Here is a 21714-nt window from a genome sequence, read left to right as displayed (position 1 = left end):
GTGTCATTAGAGCCAGCAGCGGTTCACGTCTTCTGTAAATGGTCCCACGTTATATTGTTTAATATAAGGTGCAGCAGTTGACAAGGCCTTTGTGTTTGAAGATATTTTCTGTTGTCAGAAATGAATCAGTTCTAGTGTCGCTGCGCAGAACAGGAACCAGAGCGGGAGGAGCGGAAGTTTGGACATGTTACAGGAAGTAGGAAAGTGAAAGGCAAGACGTGAAATGTAAAGAAGATGAAGGAGATGAGGGGAGAGTTATCCTGCCGCATGGACAAGGAGAAATGCTGGCAATTAGCGAGACTACAACACGTGAAGGGTGAAGGAGAACGTTTGCCTTTTCATTTGACGGGGTAGGCAACAAATTAACATCTGGGCAATCATACCTGCCCCATGTGGAGGCCTGGTCGAATACCTCCAACGTGATCTTGCGAGTCGTAGGAGGCGACGAAATGGGAAGTCTCGAATCTGAGACAGTAAAATATGGTCATGAGTCCCACGGGACTCCGACCCGAGAATGACTTCGCTGGCGTGGACCAGCAGCAATTGTAAACGACAGACCCGTCCTCTCGTCCGAGAGAGCGCCCCGCATCAACAACCCGCAACTGTCTGGCCGTAAGCCCCAGATGGGTGCTTTGTTCCCAGACAGACTGGCCCACTGACCGTCGGTGGTAACATAAGCCTCAGACTCAAACCACGTCAGTTCTGTGAGCGAATCAGTAGCAAGAGTAGTTCAGTTTGAAGGACGGTGCCGTTCAGGGTGGACTTGAGCACGGAAACAGAGAAATAACCATTGTTAGAAGTCGTTAACAGGAAACGTCTAGTGAAGACACTGCAGGCTGAAATAGACTAAGCGTGTGTTGTAGTGATATGTAAAGTGTGGAAATAGCGACTGTGCTATAGTTACTTGTAGTGACGACCTGTATTTTCTTTATTTCTAGTGGGATGGGACTAAGTCCCTTGTACTGCGGCCACTTCTGGCCTATTGTACCAGCCCCAGATGATAGGTGAGGGTGATTGTGGAGCAATTGGTGGAATGAAGTTGGGCAGGGGAAACCGAAGTACTCGGAGAAAACCTGCCCCAGTGCTACTTTGTCCACCACAAATCCCACTTGACCAGACCCGGGATCGAACCCGGGCCGCCGCGGTGGGAAGCCAGCGACTAACCGCTTGAGCTATGGCGCGGCCAGTGACGACCTGTAAGTGGCCAATAAATCCAATTATGCGAAACCCCGTCTATAGTCGCACTGCATGCTACGTGGCACCGTATTGATGTGCAGCGCCCAAGGGGAAGTCTGGCAACACACAACACTGGGCTGCTACTCTAATTCCTATTGACTGCCTAATCCTGGCAGCCTGAAACAGCGCTCGTTCTAATTAAGCCGACTTACTGGGGCTTGAGCCCCTCGGACGAAATTTCATCTCTAGTGAGCGCCCGCTCAGAATCGCGAGGGCGTAGCACACCTGGTTCATATTCTGGGGGTCATATGTTCATATTTCAAGGAGGATGAGGTGGAGAGGGCATGTAGCGCGAATGGGGGCGAAGAGGAATGCTTATAGGATATCGGTGGGAAAGCAAAAGGAAAGAGACTACTAAAAAGACCAAGAAGTAGGTGGATGAATAATATTAAAATGGACCTTACAGAGATAGGAAGGAGTAATATGGACTGGAATGATCTCGCTGAGGGCAGGGACAGGTAGAGGGATCATGTGAACCTTTGGGTTCCATAAATTGCTGAGTAGGTGCACAACTGGCAGCTTCTCAAGAAAGGCTCAGCTCCATGAAGTTAGTTACGTACTCATATCTGCATCTGGAGATTGGGTCGCCTCGAGGAATTTTTTTCCCGAGGAGGAGGAGCCAGGGAATTTCTTTACAAAATTCACGTTTAAGCCATTTAAGAATGCTTTACTGATTAACCTAGAATTATGGGTCCGCGTAGTTTTCTTTGCCGTCCGTGTCGTATCAAAGGAAAATAGGCGATTAGCTCTTCCCAGGATTTTTACAAAAGGATATAATATAAATACCTGTTGTGTCGGAAGCCTGCACCTAAACACTTGCGCCATCCAATTCAAGCTAAAAAAAAAGGTGGAGCTATACCTCCGCTCCCCCATATGACTTCATGATGCAGTACTGACCTAAATAAACACAGGGTCAAATGGAAGGTCGCGGGTTCAAATCCCGATGAGGTCATCGGATTTTTTTTCAGTTGACCTAATCCTTCCAGCCGCACTAGGCTCTGGGGTTTACTCAGCCTCTAACAGAAATGAGTACCAGGAATTAAATAAATAATTTTCCTGGGGAGTAAAGCGCGGCCGGCGCGTAAGCCTGACAACCTTACCGCCATCTTTGAGCCGACAGTCTAGATAGTGTGGGACCCTCAACGTCTCACAACTCTATGGGCCTTCACGGCCTGGTACAGGGATAGCTTTACTTTACTTTACCTTATCTTCATGCATATGCAGGACAGTAAAGCAGATCAGTATTATATTATATATCAGCAGGAAGCCCGAATAGCTCAGTCGGTATAGCGACGAGCTACGGGTTCGACGAATGGGGTTCGGTTCCCGCCACGAGCACGAATAGCGTCTAGACAGGCTCTGGGGCCCATCCAGCCTCACGTCCAATGGCTACGAAGGACTCTATCCTCGGGGATAAAGCGACCGCGGCGTGAAGCTGACCACTTACCTTCATCTAGTGCCGAGGTCAAGAATGGTGGAGCTATACCTCCACTCCCCCTTGTGTCTTCCTGGAGTGGTGCTTAACTAATTAAGCACAGAGACAAGTTTACCTTCTACTTCATCTGTGGTTTGTTATCTAGGGTTGCAGTAGCTCGGATTACATAGTGTTGGATGATAAGATGGTGGTGAATTAAGAGTTGAAAAGGACATGTAAGGAAGGACAGTGGTCTAATTTGCGGTACTATCTCAACATTCGTCAGGGCGGACTGAAGAAAACCACGGAAATAGAACAGTCCGTGTTCCAGCCAACATCCGAGCCCTACACAAGCCAGAAGCTCTACTGCTTGACCGAAATTGCTCGACACCATAAATCTTCTTCCATGAAGATAGAGGCAGCAGGTTTCTCCAAAACGTCAGTAACTTTCTGTCAGACTCCACGGCGTCATGTCCCAGACAATCCGATCTCGTATAAATAAATAAATTAATTTGGGCCCACTTTGTTGTCAGCAATACACTTGATTAATGGGATGCTGTGTAGACAAGCATGTAAGTCAGCGCCATGGCTTCGGCTGTGTCATGATGACAAACCTTCACTCTGCAACACATTGGAACTGTCGCATTTCGTCTGCCGGCTTGTACCACTGTTTTTGGAGCATGGCACCACTACACATCTGTTAGTGCAGCGGTCCGCAAACCGCATATGGATGTGACGTCACTGTGACATGTTTTCTTTTGAAAACTGTCTCCTTGGATGTGACACTGGGAAGTAGGACCTCCATCTTCAGGGTCGAAGAATAAACCATGCAAGAAACAACAGACAAGTAGCTTCTGCCTTCTTGTTGGGTTCTTGCTTGGATTGTTATTATACCCTGAAGATGGAGGAAGTATATTCCTCCGAAAAGTCTATGAGTCTGTATATATGGCCTAACTACTGCTTGTAGTAACCGCTGACAACTTGAAATCTGAAGTCTTTTCTTTTGTTTAACTTTCATGTTTTGCTGAAAAAACTACGTTACAAGAAGTAGGGGGCAATTAAAATGTGTTTCATAGTGTTCCCTGTAACTCTGATGCGATGCGCCATGCTTACAGGAAGTTCACCCAGTTGCGTGGCAGGGCGCTCTTTATTCGCCATGAAATTACGTGTCTTCCACGTTTAGTTTTGACAGTTCTTCACAGATGGCTACAGTTTTCTTATTTTTTGTCTAATGGTACATCAAATATAGTGAGGGGCTGCAAACGGAGGAACATATATCCTGGGATTTTAAATTGTACGGGGTCCGAAGGGTAACAATGATGGACATTTTGTCTGAGAACAGCAAAAGAGAATACCCAAACCCAGTTACAGAGCTCTTAAGGGTAGAGCAAAAAATATATGTGAAAAACGTCCGTTACTTCATAAACAAAACTCCTAAATTTGAGGAAAGAATAAAAAGTAGCAAATGTACAAAATATTAATAGTATATTCTTAGACTTAAGTTAGATAAAATGTATTGCTTTCTGTACACGCTTCCAAACTAGGCAAATCTCATTTAACCGCGAAAAATTACACTTTGCGTCCCTTGTATACTCTGGATCAAGAAACTTATCATCAAACATGAATAAAAAAATCATTCGTGGACACCCAGACTAATGAGCATTGCTCGTGTCCTGGGTAACCTCCACATTATAAACTGAGGTACCAAACTGTCAGCATGTTATGTTCCTCCAATCTCTCTCTTTCTCAGTTCATGTTGCACATGATCAAACGATGTTGACGGCTGAGGGTTACGTTTCTACGTGCTACACGATGCTGTATTCTCCTTCAAAACTTCGTGACCTCGCCACTGTCCGAGGGCAGCACTTCTGCGGTAAAGGGGTCCCAGTCCCCAAGCCCCACCAGGCGAGCGCTTGCTTCCCACAGCCTTTGGGCCCTCACTGGATCTCTGGCTGCACGTGACGGTGTATCCTTTCTGCAGTTGCTGCAACGGGATGTTGAGGTTATGTTCAGATTGCGGTCTTCAGGCATGTTACACTTTGTATGTGATAGGTTACTAACAATATTTCACAGAAATGATTTTTTTGACGAGTAGTAAGTATATCGACTGTGTAGATGTCTGGACTATACAGAATATCCCAGGAGAACAGTTCAGTATTCTGGGAGGCCACAGTATCGGCCATTCTAAGCAACAAATTATGTACATCTAGATAGTTTCCGGGACGTTGTGTTCCTTGGCGTCTTTCTAGAACACCGGGCGATAGGTAAAGTTCAAATCCCAGTGATAGCGCGTGGTAACACCTCGCGGTTCACTCACCTGTAGTACAACCCGCTTTCCTCGGCCACTTTTTCATCCACTGCACAGTAGACGATGGTCTGGGCCCCCTGTAACGGCGTCATGCTCATGAAGCCGATTATTCCGAAAATACGCGTTGCGCCGCGAAACATTGAGTCGTCTGCGTACCGTAGAGCCTCAGTTTTTACCCTCCCTGGGTTTAGTGCGTAGGTTGTCACTCCGGTTCCTGGAAACAAGGCGTGTTTTCTGTGAGGTGTGCAATTAAATGTCGTTTATGTAAACGTTCCTATTCTTTGAGGTGTACTGAAGACTCTGACAGCCGTCACGCGGTAATATAAGGTAGTGAGTACCGTGGCACTCGAAACCAAGAATCACACAGCTGGCGAGGACCAGCAGCAATTTAGCAGCTGATCACTCATACTGTTTTGTTTTCCGGAATACTGGTTAGAAGAAGATCCGGGATAGCGCAGCCGTTATAGCGACTGGTACGGAGTGGACCACCAAGGGGTTGGTGTTCGAATCCCGGGGGGAAAGAATTTTCACTTCTCCATGTTGTCCAGACCGGCTCTGGGGCACAACCCAATGGGTACCGGGGGCACTTTCTCTGGGGATAAAACAGCCGAAGCGTGAAGCTAACCACTCACGTCAGGCTAGTGCCAAGGTCAAGAAAACGTGGGTCTATATATCCACCATATATACGCCTTCATGGCGTAGTGCTTGCTTACTTTAGCGCAGGAACAGCTTTACCTTTTGACTGGCTAGAAGTCAGCGCGCAGCCGGAATGCCAACTCGACACAGGTTCTCCTGGTTTTACTCTGAATTTAGGCAAATGTTTAGATGGTTCCCAGGGTGCTACGGCATGTTCCTCGTGCACCCCTCCCGATTTAAATTCACCGAAATTGATCCCGTCTCGTGTAAAACCACCAAATTATTGCCCAAATTTATGCAATTAAAAATAATTCAGGAAATCTACTTCTAACCATCCTAACATCTTCAGTTTCATACTACCGTTCTCAGGAGGACAAGTGGGCAAAACCTGGGAGCCTTATGCTTTTCCTTCCCTCACAATTGTTTCTCATTTATCCCATAACTTCTTCTTTCACCGACTTCACTATTATTCCTTCTTACCTTTCTCTTCCTTCGTCTTACGTGTTGGACTTAGGGCCGGTTGAGTCACTTGCTGTGAAAGGACCGGAGTTCCCCTTTGTAAATAAAAGCATAATATCGGTATAATCCTCGATGGGAGGACTGCATGGACAACGTACATAGAAACGACGCGGCTTTCAGAGTAATTATTCAAGTCTTTTTTCAATCAGAAGTTTGCGATTATGCGCTAACATGACGTGAATCCTCCTCACAGCACTCACGGTGTCTGCCCAGCTTGCGAATTTGCGTCGCGCATGCGTCTACTGCTCTGGTAGTGCTCCAGGACTCAAGTCGGTTTCAGTCTGGCACGCGACTTTCAAAGTATCGTATGTTTATTATTACGTAACATAAGTATTCAGGCGGAAGACAGAAGCCGTACAAAACCATAAGAATGAAAATATTCGCAGAATTATATAACGCGGAGCCCGGCACATAAAAATATTAGCACTTAAAACTTGGCGCAGGTCAAGTCTGCGGTCGTTCAAGTGACTAGGCTTCCGCTAAGTCAAAATAGAAGAAGTTCTGCGGATAACTAATCTCCTACTTTCTACTGATACGACACGGACCGCACAGAAAACGCCAAATCCAACAGTTCATCTAATCTTGCGCGTGTATTCATTGCCGCGGTAACATTTTTACCGAACCGTTGCTTAGCAACGATAGGGCGATACACATAGACACACAAGACTGATGGGAGTGATTTATGAAGTATACCGTCCCCCCACACGCCTTCATGGCATTGTGCTTAATTAGTTAAGCAAAGGGAGAGCTTTACCTTTTACCTTACATTCAGTAAGGATATGAAATAAAATTCTTTAATTTTATTCGCTTATTTTATTAACCATTAAGCAGTCTTTGCTGTGCGGACGACCCTCGTAATCAAACAACCAATGCCCCCCCCCCTGCGTGTCCTTAATTACACAACCATCAATGGTGTAGCGAGGGAGACTCCCAAGACAACGTATGTAACAAGTCACATGCTTTGTCTGCACCGATCCGTTGGAAACGCTGGTGCTGCATGTATTCCGTGACAATATTATCGCTGATTTATGTTGTTACCTTGCAGTCTGACGGCTAGCTCCTTGGCGAACAGTATGTTGGCAAGCTTCGACTGGGAGTATGCCTTGAAAGTGCTGTATGGCCGATTCTCCCATGCCACATCGTCTAGAGGAATGTCTGGATCTGCAATACCAAGCAGAACGCCATCCCTTACCAGTTTATTTACAAATTATTAATGAAGTATAGTTGCATTTGTTTACATGCTTCAAAGCTATTTAATCAACTTCTGGGCCTATTAACATCGAATGAGCTATGAACTATCTTACATATTTGAAACAAACGTTGGGATATTATAGTAAATCCTCGCTAATCCGGATTAATCTGGAGGATAGATAATTTGGATTAACTTATAATCCGGATTAATGAGCAAAAATAGCCCCAAAAGACAAATAAAATAAATAAATGGACAATTAAATAGTGTGGGTAGTGCTGATGAAAATAAATAATACAAAAATCAGTGGAGCAATTTTTTCTTCTGTCAAAAGCTGAAATCCAGGGTCTGCTTCATGCAGCTGGAGCCGATCTTGGGTATTTTCTTCCGTGGTTTCAGTCGGTCCAGCTGCTCTCAACACAGTCTGAAAGTTCTCTTGCTCCTAAATCGCATGTGTCTTTTAAAATATGTACGCAACTGTGAACAGAATTTTTCATTTTTCATATTTCGATCCGGTTTATCCGACATCCTGCTCAACTGTAACCGGATTGGCGAGGGTTTGCTGTACGTAAACAGGCCACAGTTTCTTTCTTCCGCAGATTTTCCTACGTCATCATTCAAATCACCGCATCACTGGATTGTGGTGATACACGGCATAACATAAGTCGGTAGAGTTGCTCGGCTACTGGCTGATAGACTGAGTAATCGTGGTTCGATACACAGCGGCGTCCAGGATAGCTCTGGGGCCCATCAGACCTCCCAACCAATGCATGCAAGAAGTAAATTGGTCAGCTCGTGAAGTAAGCAGAGCTATGGCTCCTGATTCATGCTAATTTCTTGCATGGCTTATTCCTGGACCCTGAAGATGGAACCGCCATGTTCCTCCGAAACGTCGGTTGAAATCGACGAACTACACGGCGTTATATTCCAGAAGATAAAACTTTACAGTGACCCTTAACACTTCGCTTTTCCAGGAGCAAAACCGTAGTGCCACATCAATAAAAAAATGCTTCCATTTTCACATGCAATGTGTATTTGGAATCATACTTTTTGGTATTATTAATTGTTAAGGGGTAGCTCAGTCGGTATAGCGAGGGCTACGAGCTTTACGGCCGGGGTTCGACTCCCGGCAGGGGGCAAAAGTCGTTTATCTGCTTCACGGCGTCCAGACCGTCTCTGGGGCCCATCCAATTGCCTGCACAATGGCTACCCCGCCATGGGGGTAAAGAGACAAGAAATTGATGCCGGCCACTCACCTCCATCTAGCGCTGAAGTCAAGAATGGTGGAGTTATACCTCCACTCCCCCATACGTTTTCATGGTGTGTTGCTTAATTAATTAAGCACGGGGACAAGTTTACGTTTACCAACTGATGTCTTACTTCCGAGGCTTCAAGTCATACCGGGTCGACTGTCAAATCTCAGCAGTGGGACGCGCCCCCCGTGTTGAGAAACACTGCCGCAAAACATGGAATTACTCACATACCCATATGGTGAAATGATGATGATACCATGATGATACGGGCTGGAGCTGATTGGATGATCCTGGGCAGAAGCAGACAGGTGAAGAGGAAATGCCCGAAATGGTTGACACCCAGTTGAGTCTCGAAACCGTCTTCAGTCAGTCCCTTGGGACAGAAACACATACCTGTGGAGTCAGATGTGAGCAGTCGTGAATAATGGCGAATTTAGATCTAGAAGTGCCGACAGTCGAAAATTTCGACCGTTACAAAAATTGCTATATCTGACATTACATGACATCTTATGCATTTTATATGAACTACATAGTCAAGAATCATGTGAAGTTTTAAAGCAGTTGTGTGCAAATAACTGTGTTGCAGTCACGGAAAGATGAGTTCAGATTCTGGTGGTGTCTGGGTCGTAATATATGAGTACAGTGCGTGGCCAAAATGTAGCTTTTAATATTTAAGCAAGCAGCACATACTGTGACGGAATATGATCCATTGCTAGGCAACGGGTCGCTAAAGACATTTTCGCGGCAACGAATACGTAGGCAACAACAGAATAACTGCCGTTTCTCTTCACGTGAGAAATGACTGTTCGTGGTTGGCCGTGAGAACTCTCCGTTGTTAGTAACCGCTACCTGGCAACGACCAGCGACGACAGAATAGCAAACAATGCTTCATATGTGCTGTAGCTGTAGTGATCTAGAATAGGTTAGTGAAGTTCTTGTAACCGTTTGTAGATACGGGTTATAAGCTTTCAATAAATGCAGTTATCAAGCCGATCCCCGTGTCTAGTCACTAACACGTAGCAATAACAAGACAATGAGGGTAGATATGACGCCATGCAGAATGTTAGAGTTTTATCGAAGCTTCGAAGAAATTTACTGCCTCATTAGTCAGGGTAGAAGAGTAAGTGAAGCCAAGCAACCAGTAAGAAACAAGCAGAACACTCTAATTTCCGTTGCCGTGCTGTGACTCACCCGCGTTATTGACGAGTATGTGGATATGCTTCTCCGTGCGCAGCAGGAGCTGCGCGCACTCACGCACTGAGGCGAGGGACGCCAGGTCCAGACGCACCACCAACACTTCCCCTGCACCCTCGATGCCAGACGTCTGTTTCCTGATGTCGTCAGCGGCGTCTTGGGCTCGCTTCAGGTCACGGCAGGCCAAGATGACCCTCCCTCCTGCATGTACAAAGGACAAGAGATGCCGTGTAGTCTGGTAGAAAATTGCAAACATTTCTGAAGAGCCTGCTGCATGCATCAATAGCAGAACACTATTCTACATTGACGATGGATATATTAGGTTCCTTCGAAACTTCGGTAACTTTCTACCAGACAACACGGCATCACATAAGAAGGCAGGAATCTTGACAAGGTCTGATTCATCGTCTTCACAGGACCAGAGTAAGCCTATTTGCCTGGGTTTCATTGGTAGCTAATTCGCTCACTCTCTGTTATGAGGATCAACATTTCTTTATCACACGTAAGGGCTGCGCTAAGTCTTGTAACCTCACCAAAGCAGAGAAACCTCAAGTCCTAAGGTGGGGAGCTACGGGCTACCGAGTTGGATGAATCGGAGTTCGTTTCCCACCAGGGGCAAGAGACGTTTCTTCTTTTAACAGCGTACAGATTTTCATCCAACTAGCCACGAAAGTGCAGTCGCTATAGCGACTGTGCTATGGGTTGGACGACTAAGGGGTCGGAGTTCGAGTCCTTGTGGGGACAAGAATTTTCATTTCTGCATGTCGTCCAGACCGGTGCACCCAGCCTCCTATCCAATGGGTACCGGGGGCTACTTCCCCTGGCGTTAAGCTCACCGCCCATCTCCACCTAATGCCAGGAACTATATAACGCCACTCCCCCATACGCCTTCATGGAGTGGTACCTAACTAAGCACAGGGATAAGTTTACCTTCTACAAGGCGAATACATTCATGCATTCGTTATTAATTTAGGATGGGATGGTATGGATTGGATAGATCTGGCTCAGGATAGGGACCGGTGGAGGGCTCTTGTGAACACGGTAATGAACACTCGGGTTCCATAAAATGCTGAAAAATTATTCGGTAGCTGCTGAATTGGCGGCTCCTCCAGAAGGGCTCAGCTCCATGAGTAAGTAAGTAAGTGAGGCCGCGCCATAGCTCAAGCGGTTAGTCGCTGGTTTCCCACCGCGGCGGCCCGGGTTCGATCCCGGGTCTGGTCAAGTGGAATTTATGGTCGACAAAGTGGTGCTGAGGCAGGTTTTCTCAGAGTACTTTGGTTTCCCCTGCCAGTCTTCATTCCACCAATTGCTCCACAATCACCCTCACCTATCATCTGGGGCTGGTACAATAGACCAGAAGTGGCCGCAGTACAAGGGACTTAGTCCCACCCCACTAGCATTAAAAAAAGTAAGTAAGTATTCGTTATTAATTTTCCTTTACTTTACCTCGGCTTGCCAAGTCCAGGGCCGCTCCCTTCCCGATGCCTGTGTTGGCTCCTGTGATCACCACCGTTTTGCCGTCTAGCCGCGCCTTGCTGCGACACTTCCTTCTTAGCATGCCGTCTGTTTGGGATGGACGGACTGCAGGAGACAGCAGGAACGTGAGTTCAAACCAAGTTCCACTTCCTTCTACACAAAGTTTTGTATTTAGCATTCGCATTTGTATTTGTATTCGCATTACAATTTCAATAAATTTTCGGCCGTTTAACACGTCGCACGAAAGTAAATTATGTAGCAGGTCGCGAACTATCATGCAATTTTGCTTCAGTGTATCGTGTCTATTCTGTGAGTAATCATAATATAATTTGTGGGTATGTGACGTGTAGTAAACTATACAAGCTAAGTGGTTGATTATTTGTGCGTGTTATTCGTGGAAGAAAGCGTTAAACGTCGGCCTCGACGCATCATTCGATAACATGTAGGTCTGGATACGAATACAGGACAAAGCAGAAGTAAATAGCAAGAAAGCTTACATAACAAATGATGAGACATTCCGTTGAATTGTCAAAGGGAATTATATTCACTAGTTATATATAAAATGGCCCCGCCAGCGCTCAAGCGGTTAGTCATGGCTTCCCACCGCGGCGGCCCGGGTTCTATCCCGGGTCTGGTCAAGTGGGATTTGTGGTGGATAAAGTGACGCTGGGGCGGGTTTTCTCCGAATACTTCGGTTTCCCCTGCCACTCTTCATTCCACCAAATTCTCCATCATCATAATCACCCGGGGCAGGCTACAATAGGCTAATCAGTGGCCGCCGTGCCGAGTGCACCCAGTTGGACTCCACCCCCCATATAAGCGAATTTTTAAAAAAATTATAAATTTGCTGCGATATGGGACAGCGACATCTGATGTTTGGGCCGGGAGGCAGAAAAGCGGAATAAGCTCTCTCCCTGTAACAGGCCGTAGAGGCCCATAGGGTTGTGAGACGCCGAGGCTCCCACATTTTCTAGACAGTCAGTTCACATATGGCTGTGAGGTTGTCAGCCTTACGCGCCGGCGTAAGAATATTCCAAGAATATTCCTGGTATTCATTTCTGTTAGAGGCTGAGTCGACCCCAGGTCCATAGTTCGGCTGGAAGGATTAGGTCATTTGAAAAAAAGAATCCACCTCATCGGGACTCGAACCCGCGACCTTCCGGTTTATAGCATAGTGCCTGAAGCAACTTCGTTACTACTTCAACCACTTTACACTGCGTATCATTCCAGGCTGTAATAGTCACCACAGCCACCCCTCGCAAGGACATCAAAACTCGACCTTCGTGGTCGTCCTTAAAAATTATTTGCCGAACTTTTTATGTGCGCTTGAAGAGTTTTGTCTTCTGGGATATAAGAACATGCAATCCGCTGGAAGTCAACCGACTCTTCGGAAAAACATGTCACTTCCATATTCAGGGTAGAAGAGTTAGCAAAGAAAGAGGAACCAACATGAAGAAGAGTTTGCTGCCCCCTTCACGCTGGTTCCTGCTTGACTTACTTGTATTCTTCCGTTTGTTTAAGTCTTTTACGTTTCTTATTCAACGAGACTGTCAGTATCGAGACTCTACACCGTCTACCATAGGATGACTGGTTGAATAGGAATGGACGGAGGAAACCGAAGTAAACGGAGAAAACCTGGCCGAGTTCAACTTTTTCCACCACAAATCTCACATGATCTTACCTGTGATCGAACCCTGGCCGCCGCGGCAGGAAGCCAGCGAAATTACTCGTCCCTGAAGTTGAAGGTGACATGTTCCTCCGAAACGTCTGTTGACTTTTCCGTGGACAACACGGCGTTATATCCCAGAAGATGGAAATCTTCTGTTAATTTTCTCATGAATACTCTGTAGATCTGTTAGTGTCTTTTCCAAATACAGGGATACTATAAATGATTCATTCGTTTTTAAATCGCTATATTTTCCAAAGCATAACACATACAAATATGATTGATATACAAAAAGAACCGTAAACTCACAAAGTATTCTTCACACTCTACGAATGTTCTATGTGTGCCCCTTGGGTCACACGACGCACGTCCAGGCAGTAGTAGAGTTCGTTCCACACATTTTCTAGCATCAACCTGTCAATGGTCATCAGTGCAGCATCGATGCGTTCCCTGAGCTCTACTAGTGTTTCTGGCATTGGGGGTACGTAAACACTATCCTTAATGTACCCCTAAACGGAGAAGTCACAAGGCGTTAGATCAGGTGATCTGGGGGGCCAAGTGAACAGAGCTACGTCATCCTCACCAACACGCCCAATCCAGCGTGTCCTTAAATTGCCGATACCACCGCAAAATGCTTTGTTTACATGGCGGTTCTTTTCCGTACTCTCTTTTGAATGCGCGTTGCACTGCTATAACAGACGAACATCTCGCATATTTCAACAAACAAAAACTCTTTTCTTGCTTTGTCGCCATTTTGTAAAGGCACTGAATTCATGCTGCCAACTGGTGCACATGATACAAACTTGGTGAGTTTACGGTTCTTTTTATATATGAATCATATCTGTACGTATAATACTTCGGAAAATATAGCGTTTTAAAAGCGAATGACTCATTTATAGTATCCATGTATATGAACAAATAACAAGTTAAAGTTGTCCCTGTGCTTAACTAATTAAGCACTACGCCATGAAGACGTGTGGGGGTGGATGTATAGATCCACATTTTTTTACCTCGGCACTAGATGGAGGTGAGTGGTCAGCTTCACGCCCCGGCCGCTTTACTCCCGGGGAAAAATCTCCCAGTACCCATTGGATAGGAGGTTGGGTGGATCCCAGAGCCGGTCAGGATGATTTGGGGAAGAGAAAATTCTTGACCATACCGGGACTCGAACTCCGACCCCTCAGTCGTTCATCACGTAGCCAGTCGCTTTGCCGGCTCTTAACAAACAACATGACATGACACGTATGTAAATAAGACAGACCGTATAAATTGAGCATGTCTGCAATACTCACCTTCCGAAGGGCTCTACTGCACACACAATTACCCAGAAAGTATTTTCACCGACTGGAGAGCGCTGCGTACCTCTGTCGCTGTTTCAAGGTGAACCACTCATCTGAAAAACACGCCACGGATCGTGCAAGTCACTCACGGATATACGAGTATATGTTAACAACTAGTGGGTCGTGACTCGGCAGAAGTATGAATTGTGAGGTTATAGGACAGTGACCGTGAAGACTACTGTCATCTTGGATGTGACGCCGTGTAGTCTGATTGGTGTCTACCGATGATTTGAAGGAATCCTCTACCTTCTCTCTGCTACGGGCGAGCTGTCTGTCTATGTCGGCAAACCCATTCTCTGCTTCTCTTATTCTTCGGCCCTGAAGATGGGGGCGACATTGACTTTCAGCGGACTACACGGGGTTATATCCCAGAAGGCAGCGGTCTTCATGTAGCGTCGCTTTTAAAACAACTCGAACTGTATAGGATTTTATGAAGTGATTTTATTAGGGGATGGGGTAAATTAAGCGGAATAGCTAGTCTATATTGATGTTAGACTGCCCGTGCCCCAAACCGGGAGTTTGGGGCACGGGCACGAGAGTTCACGGTATGAGATAGCCACTGGAAGTGGCTGAAGAAGAATTAGAAGACAGCCTGTGAAGATTTAGGGTGTGATTAGAAAATTTAGTCACAGTGAGACTCTTTTAATTCCGTTACTAGGATACAGAAGCTTACATAACAAATGATGAGACATTCCGTTGAATTGTTAACGGGAATTATATTCACTAGTTATATATAAAACGCTAACGTTTGCTACTTTGTTGTTATATACTATTCATGTTTGATTGTGTATAAATCATCCTTTAAGGTGTGCCATCATCAGATAGTGACGTAAATGCTTACGTCATCATCAAGGACTGTTCGAAGTTCTCGAACTAACTTCTTGCAAGCTAATGTGTGTGTGTGTAGAGAACAAGGCGCGATAGGGGGCCAGAAATATCTTGAGTTATGCGCCGGGAGACAGAGAAGCGAAACAAAAGCTACTCTCGGTCCTAAAAACATTTTAATGCAAACAATATTCATGCATGTCCGTATCACTGAAAGCTAGGATCAGTGTTTATATAAAGAGCTGTATTTGTTTGCGAAGAGAGGGACAGACCCACTTACAATTCATCCGCCATGAAAACGAAAGTGCGTCATGAACCAGCGACGTAGAACGTCATATCATTATTGAAGAAAATGTAAAGTTATCCCTGCAACAGGCCGCGGAGGCCCATAAGGTTGTGAGATGTTGAGGTTTCCACATTTTCCGGACAATCGGCTCACAGATGGCGGTGAGGTTGTCAGCCTTACGCACCGGCCTCCCTTTACCCCCAAGAATATTCCTGATATTTATTTCTGTTAGAGGCTGGGTCGACCCCAGGGCCATAGTGCGGCTGGAAGGATTAGGTCAATTGAAAAAAATCCACCTCATCGGGACTCAAACCCGCGACCTTCCGTCTTGCAGCATAGTGCCTCAACCAACCACGCCACCGCGTGCCATCATAGGATGACTAATGCATATGGTGCACTTGGATGAATAGGAATGGACGGAGGAAAGCGAATTAAACGGAGAAAACCTGGCCGAGTTCAACTATGTCCACCACAAATCCCACATGAACTTACCTGTGATCGAACCCTTGCCGCCGCGGCAGGAAGCCAGTGAAATTATTCCTCGTCCCTGAAGTTGAAGACGATATGTTCCTCCGAAACTTCTGTTGACTTTCTCGGGAACAACACGGCTTTATATTCCTGAAGATGGAACTCTTCACAACCATCGAACGCTACTGAATGTGAAGTGAGTTTCCTCATGAATGTCCTACAGATTTGTTAGTGTCTTTCCCAAATAACAAAACACGCATGTCAATTATAGGCTGTGTAAATGCAGTACTAACATTCCGTTCCGAGGGACTACGCTTTACTGAGAGGAGCCCTGAAGTGCCCGACGCGCTGAATCGATCTATCGCGATTATAATGTGAACAACTCACCAAAATATACCTGCCTCGGAATAGTCGCGTCACTCTCGGATGACCTTCATATATGTTAGCAACTAGTGGGCCGTGACTCGGCAGAAGCATGAGATGTGAGGTTATAGGACAGTGACCGTGAAGACTACTGTCATCTTGGATGTGACGCCGTGTAGTCTGATTGGTGTCTACCGATGATTTGAAGGAATCCTCTACCTTCTCTCTGCTACGGGCGAGCTGTCTTCTATTTTCCTCCGAAATGTCGGCAAACCCATTCTCTGTTTCTCGCCTGCTTTCGCGTTGGTCTCCTGCTTGCCTTATTCTTCGGCCCTGAAGATAGGGGCGACATTGACTTTCAGCGGACTACACGGGGTTATATCCCAGAAGGCAGCGGTCTTCATGTAACGTCGCTTTTAAAACAACTCGAATTGTATAAGATATAATGAAGTCGTTTTGTTATGAGACTGCGCGTCCAAGGCAGCTTGCTCCAGTGTGTCCGTAGCCCATTAACTGTTTTGGTACACGCTGAGGTTCCGTTATTTCAACTTGACAATTTCAGTAAATTGTCCATTTCTGAAGTTTATTACTTAATCTAATCTCTATAATTACTTTAGTCGACAAGAAGTTCTGGGAACAAATATTCACCTATTGTCGTTTGGTGCAACACGGATCGCATAGAAAACGACACCTCCAACAATTATTGCTGCATGTATTCGTTGCCGCAAGAATGTGTTTACTGACCAGCTGCCTAGCAACTAAAAGAAGGATGCACTTTACCGAGCCGTTACCTAGCAACGACAGGAGGGATGCACATACAGACACACAGACTGGTGGGAGGGATATGAAGTAGCCGTTGAGATGGGCTCAGGTGTCGTGGTATACTGGTACATACCGAGTTTCATTAGAGTGGTTCAGGAATTCAGAAGATTATTGAGAAGGGGGATTGACAGACACACAGACACGCAGACAGCATGGTGATAGCATAAGTATACTTTTATTGTTTCAAAATAAGGAAAGTAGTATAAAAAAATTAAAAGTTACTAGGCTTCTAAATGTATAATTTTTCTTCGCCCCTCCCACGCGACTCCAAGTACGAGAGGCTGTCGATCAAGCGACAGGCGCAATCAGTTTCCCGTAGCGCTGCATTACAGGGCATATTGCTCTTTTGGGGACAGTTCCGGTAACAGTTCTGTGGTTGCACTCAGCCTAATGTGCTTATCAGGCGCTAAACTTCCGCTGACACATAAACACGGCGTGTTTCAGTCTGCAAGCTGTGCGCCCCGCGCTCATGAAAATATGCAGTCCGCTCTACAACACACACACACACACATATATATATAGTAGTCGGGTTATCTCACTCGGTATAGCGACGGGCTGCGAGCTGAACGGCGCGGGTTTGATTCCATGCAGTGCAGGATTTTCTCTTCTCCACAGCTTCCAGACCGGCTCTGGGGGCCACCCAGCCTCCTGTCCAATAGGTACCAGGGGATATTTCCGAGGCAGTAATGTGGCAGGGGCTTGAAGCTAACCACTAACCTTCATCTAGTGCCGACGTAAAAAAATGTGGAGCTATACCTCCACTTCCCCATATGTCTTCATGACATAATCCTGAAGTAATTAAACACAGGTGTGTGTGTGTTATACCACGGGTCTCACAAGAGTGTAACAGGTACTTACACGTGGTTCTGAAGGGCTCAGACGATGGTGTATAACACTCTGTATTAATGGATTTTTTAACTTCGTCCGTCGTCAAGTATTCTAAAGACCAAAACGTTTCGGAAACTGGATCTGTTTCCGTCCTCAGGTGAGGGGGAGACATCTACTTTGTGTCTCCCAATGATTGGGGTTAGCTCTTTCTAACGGACCCCACTGAAGACTGCCTTCCACCCCTCATCTGAGGACTAAAATTGATCCAGTTTCCTAAACGTTGTATTCTAGAGAATTACGGACCATGGAGGAAGCCCAGAGTGTTTCTTCCTCGCTATATATTACGACCGCATGCGGCCATCTTCAATTGCAAACAGATTGTTAAAACGTGCATACGTACACTGGTTTCTGTGTGATGCTACATAAAGTGTAAAAACAGATAAAACTGGACTGATCGGATTCCAACCAGTGTAAAATTTAAGGCTGTGTCATGTGACGTAGAAATTAAGTTACAAAGATTTGCCTAGTCACTCTCGTCCGTCTGGACGTTTCGGAGAAGAGAGAAATCGCTTGCTCTTGTAAGGAATCGAACCCCCGAACCCTCGGCCACCCAGCGCGTAGCCTAGTCTCTATAATGACGTATAACTGCCGGTCCTTTGTAGTGATGCAGCAGGAGATAGCAGGGATTAGTGTGGAGTGGTAGATAGCCGTTATCATTTGGTCATATATCGGCTTTTCTGTTGTCAGATATTGTGTCATGTCGTTGTGCATGTTATTTTTATAAAGTATTCATGTGATGTCATTTTTTTTAGAGTATGTAGTTTGTAGTATAGACCTATTTTTCATGTTATACTGCATCAACTTACTCATTGAGTTGAGGTCTAATGTACACCCGCTTCACACGAGGTTCTTATTACATTCCGGCCTTAAATTGATTTGATTAAATGCTGGTTCTATTCCCGATGAGATCATTGCATTTTTTCAATCGACCTAATACTTCCAGCCGGATTATAACGCTGGGGTCGACTCAGCCTCTAACAGAAATGAGTGCCAGGAATGTTCCTGGGGCTAAAGGGTGGCCGGGGAGTAAGGTTGACAACCTCACCGCCATCTGTGAACCGAATTTCTAGAAAATGTGGGAGCCTCGACGTCTCACAACCCGATGGGCCTTCACGGCCTGTTACAGGGATGACTTTGCTTTTTTATGTATACATAATTAATAGACAATGACGTCTGTCCGTCTGTCGCACCCTGTCTCCACTGGTAAAAAGAAGACATGCTCATCGTGGAAAGACAACTAGAAGGAAATTGTTAATTTTGATGCTACGTGCATGAGTTCGACTCCAGGCTAACATATCCTCCCCTTACCTACTTCACAAGAGAAGCAAGGGATGGTGCCGACATTGACCTTCCCGGGAGTTCGCCGTACGGCCGCGGGGCGCGCGACCTACCAGCACGGATCTCTAGTGTTAAAGGCAAGGCGCATCGAACAGATGACGCTGCGGTCGTTGTCGTTTGTGAAACGTCAATTGTGCGCGGGCATTACGAATTTAATTTCTGTGGTGTTAACCCAGAGATAGTACAGTGAAGAATTGGTCAGAATTACGTAAGTGTAACATACAATTCTCAATTTTAAAAGGATAGGATAAAAATCATATTATGTCTGTAGTTCAGTTTGTATAGCGACAGGCTGGACGACCGTGGTTCGATTCCCGGCAGGGGTAAGAGATTTTTCTTTATTTCATGATATCCAAACCGGCTCTGGGGCCCACCCAGCCTTCTATCCAGTGGGTCCCGGGGGCTCTTTTCTTTGTAATAAAACGCCCGGGGGTGAATCTGACCTTTCGCTCCATCTACTGCTGAGGTCAAAATTAGAGGAGCCGTACCTCCACTCCCCATATATCTCCATAACTTGGTGCTTAATTATTCAGGCACAAGGGCAACTTTATCAGCTTTACCGTTTAGGTCTCTAAGCACAATAATTTTAATTCTGTAATGTACGGAAATACTGAGTTAAAGACATTACTGTGTGAATATCTGAAGTTCTTTCTTCTCCCGAAAAGTGACCTTTAGTGACTTAATTATCTTTTCCCTAACGTCACACATTTAATTTATGTAATTCCTTGGGTGTAAAGCCACGTAGTCCAGTATGAATTCACTGATGTTTTGGAGAAACATACTGCTTCCATCTTCATGGTTGGAGAGTAAACCAAGCTTGTCACCTGATGCGAATGGATTGTTCTCCATTTCTGAGCCGTCCATGTTGAAATATTTATTGGTTTTCATCTTTTTAGGATTTTTTTTTTCGAATTCCTCGTTGTTCCTCCTTCCTTCATTTCTCTTCCCTCATCTAAGGATACCCTGACCTCGAAGAAGAGGCTTTTGTACTCGTATGTGTAGTTGAAGCCTAGGGTACAGTTCCCTGATTGGATTACATGACTGAGAGGGGCTTTCCTCATCTCCGTGGAATGCCGACTAGAACTGACAATTCTTCCAGCTACTGGACCATTGGATGACTGCTTGACAATACATAGTTCCTTCCCAACTGTTCGGACCTGCTTAAGACTGTGATTTCTTTGGCTTTTGCTAGCATTGTGTTGGTCGGGGTGCTACTCCGGTAGCCCGGCGCTCCGCGTCTTGCCCTGTACTGTATCTTCTCTAGCTTCTATAATTGTTTCTTCTTAAGTTTATGGAATGAAAATATTCCATATTCCATCCTTGATCTTATAAGCGCCCAAAACTCATTTCTTTGATTTGTTAACTATATTCTTTACGTTTGCGCAGTCCATGGCTACCATCGTCACTTCTTCCCCAGCTACGTCACTGATCTCTCTTTCTTCAATACCTCCATTTCTTGGCCACTTGTTCTTCTTTTATTTTGAGTTCACGCTCCGAAATGCACGGACTCCCAACCGTAGTTTTGCCCGAAAACCGCACTTTAATTGCATGTCACTTTTATGTACTCTCGTACAGCGGTTATCATTATTATTGTTGTTGTGAAAAAAATTGTAATTAAAGAAAGGCCTAGGCAATGGCCATCCGGCCCTCTGTAGCACATTCTTATCAACATCTTATTCTATTACAGCGGTGTTCCCTCGATTCTTGATATACATCTTAACTTAAATCTGACAGTATACTATTTTTACTTTATACATTTACTGCTTTTCTTTTCTTACATGGCTATTTTTAAATAAGTCTAAGAATGTTGTTTATGACGTAGCAGACGCCTAGCACGCTTTGGATATATCCGCCATCTCTTGGGACCTCGAACAACTTCGTACGAAGATGCCGTGAAAGATTGATGTTTCACTTCCTGCAATAGATGGGGGTGTTTGTATCTGCATGCTCTGAACTCTCTGAACTGTTTAACAGCAAAGAATAACTTCTGGTTGCACTCTGGTTCAGCCATATATGTTATGGATGATTAAGACCTTTAAGACCGCTACGTCGGCTACGACCGTTATTCTAAAATTTCACTTCCCAGGCGGAACTTCTGAATTTCTTGCCTGAAACAGTATTAATTCTATGTAAGATTTAAGGCTTTCACGGCGGTGACTATGAAGAAAGCAGTCTTTTGGGATTTGGCACCGTGTATAAGTGGTGTTAACCGACGTTTCGGAGGAACGTATCGCCTCCATCTTCTACCGTTCTCACGGTCTTGTCGCTTGCAGATTCCTTATACTTTTTCTTCTACCCTGAAGAAGGAGGCGATACGTTCCTCCGAAACGTCGGTTAACACCACTTATACACGGTGCCAAATCCCAAAAGACTGCTTTCTTCATAGTCACCGCCGTGAAAGCCTTAAATCTTACATAGAATTAATACTGTTTCAGGCAAGAAATTCAGAAGTTCCGCCTGGGAAGTGAAATTTTAGAATAACGGTCGTAGCCG

At 45.4% G+C, this 21714-nt stretch overlaps 1 protein-coding gene across 4 annotated transcripts; it reads right to left on the bottom strand.

Annotated features, from left to right (window-relative positions):
* Window positions 1–4118: 4118 nt before the first annotated feature.
* Window positions 4119–16163, bottom strand: LOC111875351 (retinol dehydrogenase 12). 4 transcript variants are annotated; one of them, XM_023871530.2, is made up of 8 exons: window positions 15835–16163; window positions 14184–14284; window positions 11196–11378; window positions 9747–9950; window positions 8787–8948; window positions 7152–7274; window positions 4968–5172; window positions 4119–4634 (listed from the first exon to the last, which is right to left on the bottom strand). In XM_023871530.2, the coding sequence occupies exons 3-8, from the start codon at window positions 11305–11307 to the stop codon at window positions 4478–4480; spliced, it is 963 nt and encodes a 320-aa protein (XP_023727298.1). In that variant the 5' UTR covers window positions 11308–11378; window positions 14184–14284; window positions 15835–16163; the 3' UTR covers window positions 4119–4477. The 4 variants fall into 4 exon arrangements, with proteins under 4 accessions (XP_023727298.1, XP_023727296.1, XP_023727300.1 ...); XM_023871528.2 differs by having other exon boundaries at window positions 11196–11330; XM_023871532.2 differs by lacking the exons at window positions 14184–14284; window positions 15835–16163 and adding an exon at window positions 13902–13924 and having other exon boundaries at window positions 11196–11330.
* Between the last annotated feature and the right edge of the window lie 5551 nt (window positions 16164–21714).

Source organism: Cryptotermes secundus, unplaced genomic scaffold (genome assembly GCF_002891405.2).
Source record: "Cryptotermes secundus unplaced genomic scaffold, Csec_1.0 scaffold2092, whole genome shotgun sequence".
Taxonomy (NCBI): Eukaryota; Metazoa; Arthropoda; class Insecta; order Blattodea; family Kalotermitidae; genus Cryptotermes; species Cryptotermes secundus.
This window is presented reverse-complemented; position numbering and strand designations above follow the sequence as displayed.